The sequence below is a fragment of the Aphelocoma coerulescens genome, chromosome 10 (genome assembly GCF_041296385.1).
Source record: "Aphelocoma coerulescens isolate FSJ_1873_10779 chromosome 10, UR_Acoe_1.0, whole genome shotgun sequence".
In the NCBI taxonomy this organism is placed as follows: Eukaryota; Metazoa; Chordata; class Aves; order Passeriformes; family Corvidae; genus Aphelocoma; species Aphelocoma coerulescens.
The window spans coordinates 10,862,610-10,874,353 of record NC_091024.1 but is presented as its reverse complement, the minus strand read 5'-3'; the positions used below and the strand labels follow the sequence as shown (position 1 = coordinate 10,874,353).

General features: G+C 44.5%; 1 protein-coding gene across 1 annotated transcript; it reads left to right on the top strand.

Moving 5' to 3' along the window:
- Positions 1 to 1,719: 1,719 nt before the first annotated feature.
- Positions 1,720 to 11,627, top strand: INTS14 (integrator complex subunit 14). The gene is made up of 12 exons (XM_069025895.1): positions 1,720 to 2,010; positions 2,099 to 2,373; positions 3,640 to 3,747; positions 5,548 to 5,703; positions 6,698 to 6,816; positions 7,241 to 7,383; positions 8,134 to 8,226; positions 8,722 to 8,866; positions 9,120 to 9,253; positions 9,352 to 9,470; positions 9,848 to 9,913; positions 10,791 to 11,627. The coding sequence occupies exons 2-12, from the start codon at positions 2,152 to 2,154 to the stop codon at positions 11,040 to 11,042; spliced, it is 1,557 nt and encodes a 518-aa protein (XP_068881996.1). The 5' UTR covers positions 1,720 to 2,010; positions 2,099 to 2,151; the 3' UTR covers positions 11,043 to 11,627.
- The last annotated feature ends 117 nt before the right edge of the window (positions 11,628 to 11,744 follow it).

The window sequence follows — 11,744 nt, the reverse complement described above, 5'->3', positions numbered from 1 at the left end:
CCAGAGGAATTGTTTCTCTAGTCTTGTAAGTCTAGGTCAGCTCCTGATAAACTCCTGTCTCAGTCACACGAGATCCAATGCAATCAAACAAACCTCCCCAGCCTACCTTCCAAAGGTTTGTCCAGGAGAAAGGGAAGTTCCAGGGGTTGGATGTAGTACTGGAAACTTCTTTGGTACTGAACAGCCAGATGGGAGATGCTGCTGCAGAGAGACGCAGGTGAAAATTTTCACAATGTCTCCTCTGCTGGTAGAGTCCTAAAACAAGAGCGGGTCAGGTGTGAAGGACATGTTAGTGGGGGAATAGCCAATCCCATCTAATATGCACAGCCCCTAAGAAGATTAAATAGTATTGTATAGATTTGGGTCTATCTCTGAAGCCAGCACCTTTGTCTGCTATCACAGGTTATTCTCAATGTGAGGGCAGGTGATTATCCCCTTCACAAACTACTGGACTGAAGCAGTAGCCATGGACAAGGATCACCCTCACGGCACTGGCAGGGGGTAAATCACACATAGAAACACTTTTAAACAAGGCACATGGAGCTGCATTTTGAAGCATCTCCTATGGTTGACAGGCCAGATGCCAGACAAGCAGCTCTGCTGGCCTTTGCCACAGTATGTATCTACTTTGCAATGCCAGAGGGAGGTTTAAAACTCGTTGTCTCCTGGAAGAAATCCTCAGGCCCTGTGCCAGGAGCACCAAGGAAGAGGGAGGGAGCAGGGACCTGCTGGGCACAGCAACCTGGGGATGGTTCTTGCGACTCCTCTGTGGCGCTGATTTGGTGCAGCTCCACAGGGTAGGAATTAACAACATCCCTGGCCAAGGATTTAACAGCCACAACAATCTAATCATCAGATTTATCATAGGTGAATTAGAAAATTATGATTTGATTTTGGGTCCTTCATGCCAAGAAGGACACTGAGGGGCTGGAGCATGTCCAGGGAAGGGAATGGAGCTGAGGAAGCAGCTGGAGCACCAGGAGCAGCTGAGGGAGCTGGGGGGGCTTAGCCTGGAAAAAAGGAGGGTCAGGGGGAACCTTCTGGCTCTGCACAACTCCCTGACAGGAGGGGGCAGCCAGGGAGGGGTCAGGCTCTGCTCCCAGGGAACAGGGACAGAAAAAGAGGAGATGGCCTCAAGTTGCACCAGAGGAGGTTTAGGTTGGATATTAGGGAAAATTTATTCACTGAAAGGCTTGTCCAGCATTGGAACAGGCTGCCCAGGGCAGTGGTGGAGTCCCCATCCCTGTAGGGATTTAAAAGTTGCATGGATGTGGCACCTGGGGACATGGCTTATGGTGGCCTTGACAGTGCTGGGGGAATAGTAGGATTTGATGATCTTGGAGGGCTTTTGCAACTAAACTATTCCGTGACTCTATGATAATTTTAAAGCAAACTGTTGTCTGAACACACAATTTCGGGAATACATCACTTTTGCACCGGAGTTCATTGCCTCTCGCCCCACCTCACTCCCACACGTATAGAACTGGGAAAAGGAGCCGCACTGCCCAGCCGGGATGCTTATCCATAAACCCTTCTCCACGCATAGCGGTTTATTTTATATGGGCACCACATTCCCACATCATGGACATCCAACTTTCCCGCTTCCCGTGCGGTCTCAGCCCTCATGGGCTTCGTGTGGCGCGGCCCTTCCCGCCCGGGTCGCGCGTTCCGGGGGGACGCTTGCCGTGACGGACGCATGGCGGCGCGGCGGGCCGGGGGTGTGCAACAGCATTTCCCTTCCGCTGCCCTCCTCCCAGCCCGCTGCCGCCGCACAGCCCGGGCCATCCCGGGAGCGCTCCGGGGAGAGGCCCCGCTGAGGGCGAAGGGTTGTAGGGAGGGCTGGATCCCTGCCGGACCGCCCTCGGAGCGGCGGGGCTGCGCCCTTTCCCCAGCGAGGCTCAGCTCCTGCCGTCTCCAGGCCTTGCTCTGTACCCGGCTGGAAATGCTGTGCGGGGTTCACCGTGCATTCACTTAATCTGTGCTCAGTCCCACGTTTTGAGGGGGAAAAGGGTAATTGTCGCTTCTCCACGGGGTGAGCGTGAAGTGGCTCCACAACTACAGCTTTGGTAATGATTTGTGCCTTTTCCTCCCGCTGCAGGCAGGTGATCCCGGCTGATCCCGTCCGTGAGGGCGGCGGAGGAGCAGCTCGCCATGCCCACGGTGGTGGTGATGGACGTGTCGCTGTCCATGACAAGGCCGGTGTCGGTGGAGGGCTCCGAGGAGTACCAGCGCAAGCACCTTGCTGCCCACGGGCTCACCATGCTTTTCGAGCACATGGCCACCAACTACAAGCTGGAGTTCACGGCCTTGGTGGTGTTTTCATCCCTCTGGGAGCTGATGGTGCCCTTCACAAGAGACTACAACACGCTTCAGGTAGGGAGTGTGAACACGAAAGTAATAAACTGTCAACATCTTAAAAAAATCAGCCAATTGCACCACCAAAGCACGGTGGAATTGTGTGATTTGGTATCATCTTGTGCACAACGTCTTGAATTGAGTGGGTTTCCCTTATTTTAAGGGTAGGTGAAATCAGTGTGTTTGAAACATTTTGCTATTTTGCAAATTGTACTTCTGCAGGTGAGCACTGGAGTGTGACTAGTTGACTTTGAAATGGGATGGAGGAAAGGGCTGTCTGATGAAGCTCTACAAGTGGTTCTGTGATGGCCCTGTTTTTATGTGTGGTTGTTGGTTTGCTCCTGATAAACGATGCAGATGACAGGATCATTTAGAAAGGCTTTGAGTCAAGTGATTTGGTAGAAAGAAGGTGCTGATGAGAGTGTGGAGCAGCGAAAACAGTGCAAGTGTGAGAGTAAGTGATTTTAGGCCTCACAGATGTGGTAAAAAGTTGGGAGGAGGAAAGGGAAAGGAGAAAGTCCAAGAGGGAAATTTCACATGAATGCAGTAAGGCACTGGAGCCTCTGAATCCAGTAAAAATTGTACATTTATATCTGACCCTCATATTTAGGAGGAAATTCCACATTGCTGTCACAGGGCACCATGGTTTAGATTTGTCCATTGGACAAAGAGATTTTAAAGGCTATTCTCTGTAATGTTTGCAGTTTAGCAGGTGAGTGCCAGTGCATCCTCTCTGATTTATTTTCACTTTCCTAAGAGCTCACTGGAGGAATTTTGCAAGCCGAGAGCCGAACCATGCTCCTTTAGCAAGTTCATCTCACAGCTGCACGCTGGTGATGCTGTGTTAAATGTGAGGTTTTCACTTTAGGACAAAAGCTGGTTTATGGATCCAGATGCGAGTTTTGGGTTTGTTACTCTGCCAAAGAGTTTTTGTGAGACAAACTCCTTGTGCTCTCTGAATCTCTGAGGAGTTTGAGCTGCTCTTGCACCTGCAAGGATTTTCTCAGCTAAATGTTTCCCATTAGATGTTGCCTCAGGTTTTCACTTTTTTAAGACATGGGAAGGTGTTTTTTCATTCTTAAAGAGCTGTGTTTATATTACAGTTCCTTTCAAGTCAGCTGTCATTGCCTCATGATCTCATTCATCCTTTCTTACACCTTTCTCCCTTTTTATTTCTTTGTGTCACAGTGGAGGTGCTGCCTTAGCACAGAGCCATGAGTGACTGTTGGGTGTCTTCTGGCAGGGATATTCCCCCAGCAATGACTGTGGTGTTTGTCTTTGCAGGAAGCCCTGAGTAACATGGATGATTATGACAAGACCTGTTTGGAGTCGGCACTGCTGGGGGTTTGCAATATTGTCCAGCAGGAATGGGGGGCAGCAATTCCTTGCCAGGTATGGCTGATTTCACTGTTTTAAGTTGACTGCATATTTAGTTATCTCTGGCAGGGAGATTGGAGCTTGGTGATCTTCAAGGCCCCTTCCAACCCAAACCATTCTGTGATTGATTGATTCTATGCCTGTGAGTTGCAGATAGAAATGTAAATGTAATTTGGAAGCTTGGAATACTCTCAGGCATGCTGGTGCTGCAAAAACACAAAGAATTAGTATTTTGGCTAAATCTGGAATATGAACAGAAGGTGATCTTTATAAAAATATTCAGCAGCAGGAAAAAATGAGACCGTTTCCTGCCCAACATGTTATTGTAATGCAGTGGATTATAAAATGTGGCTCAGGAGCACTGTTGTGCAGGCCTGGTGTTTGATGTGGATGCAATCTGCTGTCCCAGGAGCCTCACTTCATTTGGACGGGGTGTAGTCACACATGCATGAACCTCTCCCCTGCAGTCCGTGATGGTTTCCAGGGCTTGTAACAATTCCAGCTCTCAACCAACAGCATGGGGCTGCACTGAGTGTGTTTTGATCTGACTTCTTTCCCAAATGAGTCATTTGCCATGCAGCTGCTCACACACTCCATTCAGCCCTCAAAGCTCTCAGCCTTCCAAATCTGCTGCCTCTTATGGCAGAGTTTGCTTTTAACCCTCGGTTTTCTGAGACACTTTATTTAAGTTCAGTAATTTTGCAGCTCAGTGAGCTGGGAAGATGCCTGAAGCAATATTCCTTAAGGAGAAAAAGGAAAGAGGCTTATTGGTTAGGCAGTACTTCATCATCTAACACAGATAAAAGGCACCTTGGGACAGCAAAAAACGTTCAAAGCAAAGAACAAGAAAGATACGAAAACCAAGCAGCGATAGACCTCAACAATTTGGTCTCTCATTTGTGTCATGGCTCATTTTACTGGCACTTCAGGTGCTGGGGTGGTGAAGAGCACTGGGGAATGTACTGTGCAGTCTTGGAGTAGTGGAAAACATCACTGGTGAGCAACAGTTCTGAGGAGACTGCGAGAGACTGAGGATGAAGAGCGAATACAAATCTGGATGTAGCAATCAACACATGGAGTTCCAATTGGATTTGATTTTCCTTACCTAGCAGCCAGAAATTCTGCTTGCAGTTGCCATGCAGCATTGAAGGAGCAGCTCTTTTACTCCTCTGGAAGTGACTAGGTCACAGCTGAGTGTAAATAATCCCGTTATTCAGTGTAATCTATTAGGTTTCCACAAGGATTGACTCTGGATGTGCAATTGAACGGAAAAGTGTGTATTCTTGCTGTAGTAGTTCTGCTGCAAAATGTGAGCATACTGCAGCTGTATTTGCAAAGAACAAAGATCATTAATACTACACTTTTTAAGGTTTCTGTGGCTTGTAGTGGAAGTTGAGTTGCTCTCCAGATTCCGCAGAAGAAATAGCTTTATCTTCCATCTGAAAATTAACCTGGGATTCTTGAGTCCAACAGCAACAGGCTGGTTTTTGGCTGTGTAGTCACTGTGCTTCTAGTGTACACTTAAAAATGAAATGTATGAAGTCCAAATTTTAGTGCAACTGCCTGACGCCAAGAAAATGTTTATTTGCCGTGCACACTTGTGTAAATCACAAGGGTTCAATCTTCAATTTCTCATTTATATGGTTTTTTTTCTGGAAGTTTTACTCACAGTTCTTTGACCAGGTCAGTGGAGGAAATCCGGTGGGAGCAGGGATTTTCAGTAGGAGCACATGCTGCAGGAAGGCTCCTGCAGTGTGTAGGTGTTCACGTGCCCCTTGCAGCTGGAAGTGTCTCACCTGTCCCCTGTCGCTGCAGATTGTCCTGGTCACCGACGGCTGCCTGGGCATCGGCAGAGGCTCCCTGCGCCACTCCCTGGCCACTCACAGCCAGCGCAGCGAAAGCAACAGGTTCCCACTGCCTTTTCCGTTCCCATCCAAGCTGTATGTCATGTGCATGGCCAATCTGGAAGAGGTGATGTCTTATTATGATGTCTTTGTTGCATTGGATAATTGTTGGTCTTCTCTGAACTAACGACCAGGTCAGCACAAAACACGTGTTGATGTTCTTGTGCTTAAGGTTTGGTTGACATTCTGGTGCTTAGTTATTGGGTGAAAGATAATTTAAGGTTTATTATTGCACTATTGTTATCTACTGCTACTGCATTATTATCGTAATCTTTATAAATCATGTCAGTTTTTCCCTAGGGAATATTATGGAATTTTAATTTCTCCATTTATATTATTACTGCATTAATTACGTTGAATGCTTTTGGGGCTCTTCTTAATCTACAGTTAAATTCTTGAATAAATGACTTGTGTTGCAAAGATGCTCAACACTTAAAACACAGTAGCTGTATGTAGAAATGTGAGAGGGCAAAACTAAAGTCTCCAAGCCAGTGTTCAAACCAGCTTCCCTTAGTTTTGAAGGAAAGGTGTCAATTTTCTTCCTCCTTTCTTTCTCTTGCAAATTTCAATCCCAGCTTTAAAAACCTTCACAGGAGTTAGAATTCTGCTGCATAAGCACTGTTTAAAAAGAAGTCTATTTGGCTAATATTCCTTAGATTAGGTTTCATTAATAGCATTGCTTTTGATTTGACTCCTGTATTCTCGTGTCCTTCACAGAAGGGTTTTCTGCTTAGGTATCAATTAGATATCTCAACTTCATGGTCTCTGTCAAAGATGATCCTTTTGATTAAGCTGGTGGATTGAAGCACTGTTTATATATCAAAATAACTGGGAAAATATTTAAAATAAATCTTCTATTTCTGATAAGTAGTAAGAGAACATTGCCTGGGAGACAAAGAATGTTGGTTTATTTGGAAAGGAGAGAGATAACAAAAAATCATGGGAGCATCCAGGCAGATGCTTTTTGCTGTGTTGTGTATATTTTCATTAAAAATACTGGTTAGTACAAAAGAGGATAAAAAGATCACTCAACAAAAATATTTCCCTTTATTTTTTTGTAGCTTCAAAGCACAGATTCCTTAGACTGCCTGGAACGGCTCATTGATTTAAACAATGGGGAAGGACAGATTTTCACCATTGATGGCCCCCTGTGTCTGAAGAATGTGCAGTCCATGTTTGGGTGAGTACGCTTGTAGATAACAGGCCTTTGGGAATGTTCCAAGTTAGTATCTTGAAAGGAAAACAAATATAATAAGAAATCTGGTGATAGGAGATGTTCTAATTAAACTCTTTTTAAAAATTATTTTATGATCTTGTTAACTGTAATTTCATCTTGGCCTTCACTGGTTATGGTCAATACTTATTTTAGTCATTGTAACCAAACCATAGCATCTGTTTAGACTTGGCAGATAGAAGACAGTAATTTCCATAATTATTGTTCATTTGCCATCAGTGGGATAATGCTGCTTTGTTTCGTAATTTAGCAACACTAGAACTATTGAATTAACTGTAATTATAAAAGGTTTGGGAGCTAAGTTAGTGTGCTTTAGACAAACTATTTTCATTTTATATGTATTATGGTTTTTTTAATAACTGTGTTTTAGAAAGCTAATAGACCTGGCTTATACACCATTCCATGCTGTCCTCAAGTGTGGCCACTTAACATCTGATGTGCAAGTATTTCCCAGACCAGAGCCTTTCATTATAGATGAGGAAATAGACCCCATTCCTAAAGCAATTAATACAGGTAACAAATCTTTGATTGCTTTTTTACTAAAATCAGTTTGATTTCTGCCCTTTCACTACCACCTCTCATCCTGTGTAGTTTTGCTTCATCCGCTTTGTCTCTGCAAGGATCAGTCACTGGCTGTGTAATTTTTTGGTGTATGCATGACACCAGGGGACAAAAATATCATCCTACTTCATCCTTGTGTGCCTGGAAAAAGGACTGGAGTAGCACAGAGGCACTTTCAGAACTCAGGGTGCCAATTTCTAGGGATAGAGACTGGAAGACAGCCACAGGCTGCTTTCCATGAACACCCTCATAAGCTTCAGGGAGGAGGAATTATTTTTAAAAACAACTGTGCAAAGAAAAACCTTCCCAGCCCTCCCATTAGTGGACACAGCTCCCATGAGCAGCAGGTATTTGGTTTTTCTGCTTTGGAATTTAGAAGACAGCAATGGATTGTGTACAGGGTAAATATCAAGGTGCCCAATTCTGTAATTGTCCATCAGCACAGCATGTGGGCAGCAGTATGTGTATGCTGAAAGTCATGTTCTCATCTTCAAAAGTTGTGTGTTTTATGTATTTCTAACTTATTAACACCTTTATACCAGTTGAGTTTGGGTTCTCCTGTGCTACCTTTTGTCATTGCTTCAGAGAACCTCGTGGCGTAAGAAGTGGTTATGTTAAATTGACTCTGAATGCACTTCAGCTATTTCCAAATATGACTTAAACTGTCTTAAATCTGATTAAAAATCTGTTGTTTCCGTGCAGATCTAGAAATTGTTGGGTTTGTAGATATTGCTGACATTTCCAGCCCTCCTGTCTTGTCCAGACACTTGGTACTGCCCATTGCACTTAACAGAGGTGAGCAAGTTGGGTTTATTTCAGCAAAAACTACTGTAAGCTTCCCTTGTAATGTGGTTTAGACTGGAAGCACAGGTTTTCTGCTTTATCAAAATACCAGATGTCATATTCGTGTGAATGCATTAAAATTAAAACCTTGACCACAAGCTCTCTTATTTTGCATAGTGTGTTCTCTGGGAAGTTCATAGAGGGACCAGAGTGCTAACAGCATCATTATTAATAGAACATGTGAAACTTACAGTTTGGAATAATAATGAGCCATGAAATATGTGGTGCAAGATGAATATTTAATGTCCTTGAGTACAATGCAGTGGAATATTTATGTATCATTATTGTGCCACTTTGCCCAAGCAGTTCATTCTGCAGCTGTTTGTTCTACAAAAGTATTAATTAACTCTTGCAGGCGGACAGTAAAGGGTGGTGTCATGGAAACAGAGCTCGTGTGTTTGAATTTATTCTCTTGTTCTCTCTTTGTTTGCTTTTATTCTTCCCCAGAAGGGGATGAGGTGGGACCTGGGATCACAGATGACACCGAAGATGAGAATTCAGCTAATCAGATTGCTGGGAAAATCCCCAACTTCTGTGTTTTATTACATGGCAGCCTGAAAGTGGAAGGCATGGTGGCTCTCGTCCAATTGGGGTATGGAGCTGGATGTCTGCCTGAAAAATCTCTTACTTTGCTCATTTAGGCTTTATTTATAAATTAAGCTTATTTATATCTGTATTCTGTGCAGAACTCTGCACTGCTAGACAAAGCTGTGCATTTTTAATTGCAGATTTGTTTCTGTCAGTACAAATTGCAAACATTGAGCCTCCACATAGGGAGAGGGAGGCACATTCTAGGCAGAGAGATGGAAGTTTTTAAGCCTTTGTGGATATGCTCTTTCCCCCAGGCCAGAGTGGTATGGAATGCTTTATTCACAAGCTGATAGCAAGAAGAAGTCAAACCTCATGATGTCACTCTTTGAACCTGGTCCTGAGCCCCTCCCGTGGCTGGGGAAGATGGCACAGCTTGGCCCCATTTCAGGTACTGGTCACTCCTCTGAATAACTCTTACACTCAGTGTTGTGTGAATGATCTTGCCAATTCTTAGTTGCTAAGTCTGTATTTTCTTTTTTCTCCCAGATGCAAAAGAAAATCCTTATGGGGAGGATGACAATAAGAGCCCTTTCCCTTTGCAGCCCAAGAACAAGCGCAGCTATGCTCAGAATGTCACTGTCTGGATCAAACCCAGTGGCCTCCAGGTAATGATCCAGGTTCTGCTGCTTTACCTGGAGCAGCAGGAACCATCCTAGCAGGAATTGCAGTCTGTGCATGTCTTGCCCATTTAATGTAATTGCTTTATTGCTTTTCTTTCAATTTTATAAACACTGCCTCTTTACAATGTCATGATTAAAATGCAATCAGAAAGCATAGCTTGTTTAATGAGAGCTGTGTCTCCAGTGGAGCATCTGGCTTAGTTTATTGGATTTAGTATAATTACCAGTTATGTTTCAGCCTTTGTGAGCTGCAGTCTTGTCAGTGGTCAGGATAATTTATCCATAAAGAGTTGGGGGTTGTTCTGCAGCTTCCCCCAGAAGCTGCCACAGTTTTTGTATTTTTTTTTCCTTTTTTTCTGCAGACAGATGTACAGAAGATCTTGAGAAATGCAAGGAAACTTCCTGAAAAAACACAAACCTTCTATAAAGTGAGTAACATTCCAGGCTGGCCTAAGTTTGATCCATAGTGATGGTGGTACATTTGACAGAGGAACCACCCTGTGTGTTTTGTGTGGGCTTGTAGTGCTCTGCAAAAGCTTAGACTGGTTAGGTGAGACAAGGGGGCTGATTTCCATGCTCTGCCACCACATTTTCTGGCAGGGTGGCAGAGATGTGTCATGTTTACAAGTGCCCCTCATGACCCCTGCTACTTTCACGGTGAACTTCTATGCTGTTGTCCAGGCAGAAATAAACTGAGGGATCAGAGAGCAATAGGAATGCAGATGTCATTCTGAGTCTGAAAATGTCTCCTCCATTTTATCTACAAATGAAGCAGAGAAACACAAAACTCCAGGCACATTTGGCCACACCATTATAATCCATAACCAGACTATAGCTGGAGGTAATTATTCCTCTTGCAAGCTTAGTGCTGAAGCAGTTTGGTATTGCAGCCTCCAGAGACTTGAAGAATGAATACCCTGCCTAAGTGCACATAAGCACTGTTCAGTTTAGAGGGAAGAAAAATCAATGTATCTGCATTTTACTGGACACTGTGGTTAAAGACAGCAGTCAGTCAGTGAAGCCCAAGCTGGAGCCCTGCTGGGACACCGACAAAGCAGGCAGGTACAATAGCCAAATGCACAAAAGGAAGAAGTGGAGATTTATAGGAAAGGATCAAGGGAAAACCACTGTTTAGTTGTGCCACTATCATCATTGTCAGCCCTGAAGCATTTTCTGTCTGTGAGCAGCTGGGCAGTGTCCAGCAGCTGCAGTGTGAGTAACGTCACCTTTACAAACAGATATAAGAAACCCAGGTTTGATGTCAAAGCTTGAAGTGGCTTTAAAAGGGGTTTTGTGTCTTTGCAGGAGCTGAATCGTTTACGCAAGGCAGCTCTGGCCTTTGGCTTCCTGGAGCTGCTGAAGGGCGTGGCAGACATGCTGGAGCGGGAGTGCACCCTGCTCCCCGACACTGCACACCCTGACGCCGCCTTCCAGCTCACACACGCGGCCCAGCAGCTCAAAGTGGCAAGTACTGGAGCCTCAGAATATGCTGCCTATGACCATAACATTGCTCCTCTGCAGACAGATTTTTCCAGTAGCAGCACTGAGAGAATGTGAAGTCTCCATTTTGGGAGCTTCTCTAAGGCTCAAGTGGTTCAAATTTTCTTCTGTTTACTTCTTAGGGCCTGTTCAATCACTGTTTTAAGAACTTCCTATCCAAACAGGGAAGTTTTGCATCAGTGCTCTCTAAACAAACGTAGCTCGCTTGTGGTGGCTTTAGTCAGACCTGGAAACTGTGGAAAGTGTCCCAAAGCCAATGATGGTGTCGGATGATGGGTGGAAGTTATTTGGTACGTGCAACGAGAAAAAAAAACGCCGCTGTAGGCAGCTCTTGGCTTTTGGCCCCCCCCAAAATGCAGTTACTATGTAACTGAACTCACTGGTGAAAGTATCCTAAAAGGCAGCTACTATATTTTAAACATCAACTTGATTAGTCCAAAGAAAAGGTGTGAGAAGCACCCTGCAAGATCACATACAGAGCTGATTTGGGGGTGTTGGCCCTGACTTTATGCCCAACTTGACAGTCTGTACTGAGCGTTATCACTGGCATTGCAGTGCTTATGCTTGTGAAAGTAACTTAATCTTGGGACACGTGGTTGTTTGCATAATACAAATAAAGATTAATTCTTCATAAAAATTTAAGTTGGATTTGTTCCATTTTCATAGCAACGAGGCTGTGTGGCCCAAAACACTGACCTGGTGAAGGCTCAGCTCCCAGGTGTTTATCACAAGTGAAATACCAAATCATACGAAGTCTCA

Bases quoted from the DNA above. Each gene is read 5' to 3' on its own strand.
- INTS14 (XM_069025895.1), top strand. From the start codon at position 2,152: ATGCCCACGGTGGTGGTGATGGACGTGTCGCTGTCCATGACAAGGCCG. The intron at 2,374-3,639 runs GTAGGGAGTGTG...TTGTCTTTGCAG, and splicing joins GAGACTACAACACGCTTCAG to GAAGCCCTGAGTAACATGGA. The intron at 9,471-9,847 runs GTAATGATCCAG...TTTTTTCTGCAG, and splicing joins TCAAACCCAGTGGCCTCCAG to ACAGATGTACAGAAGATCTT.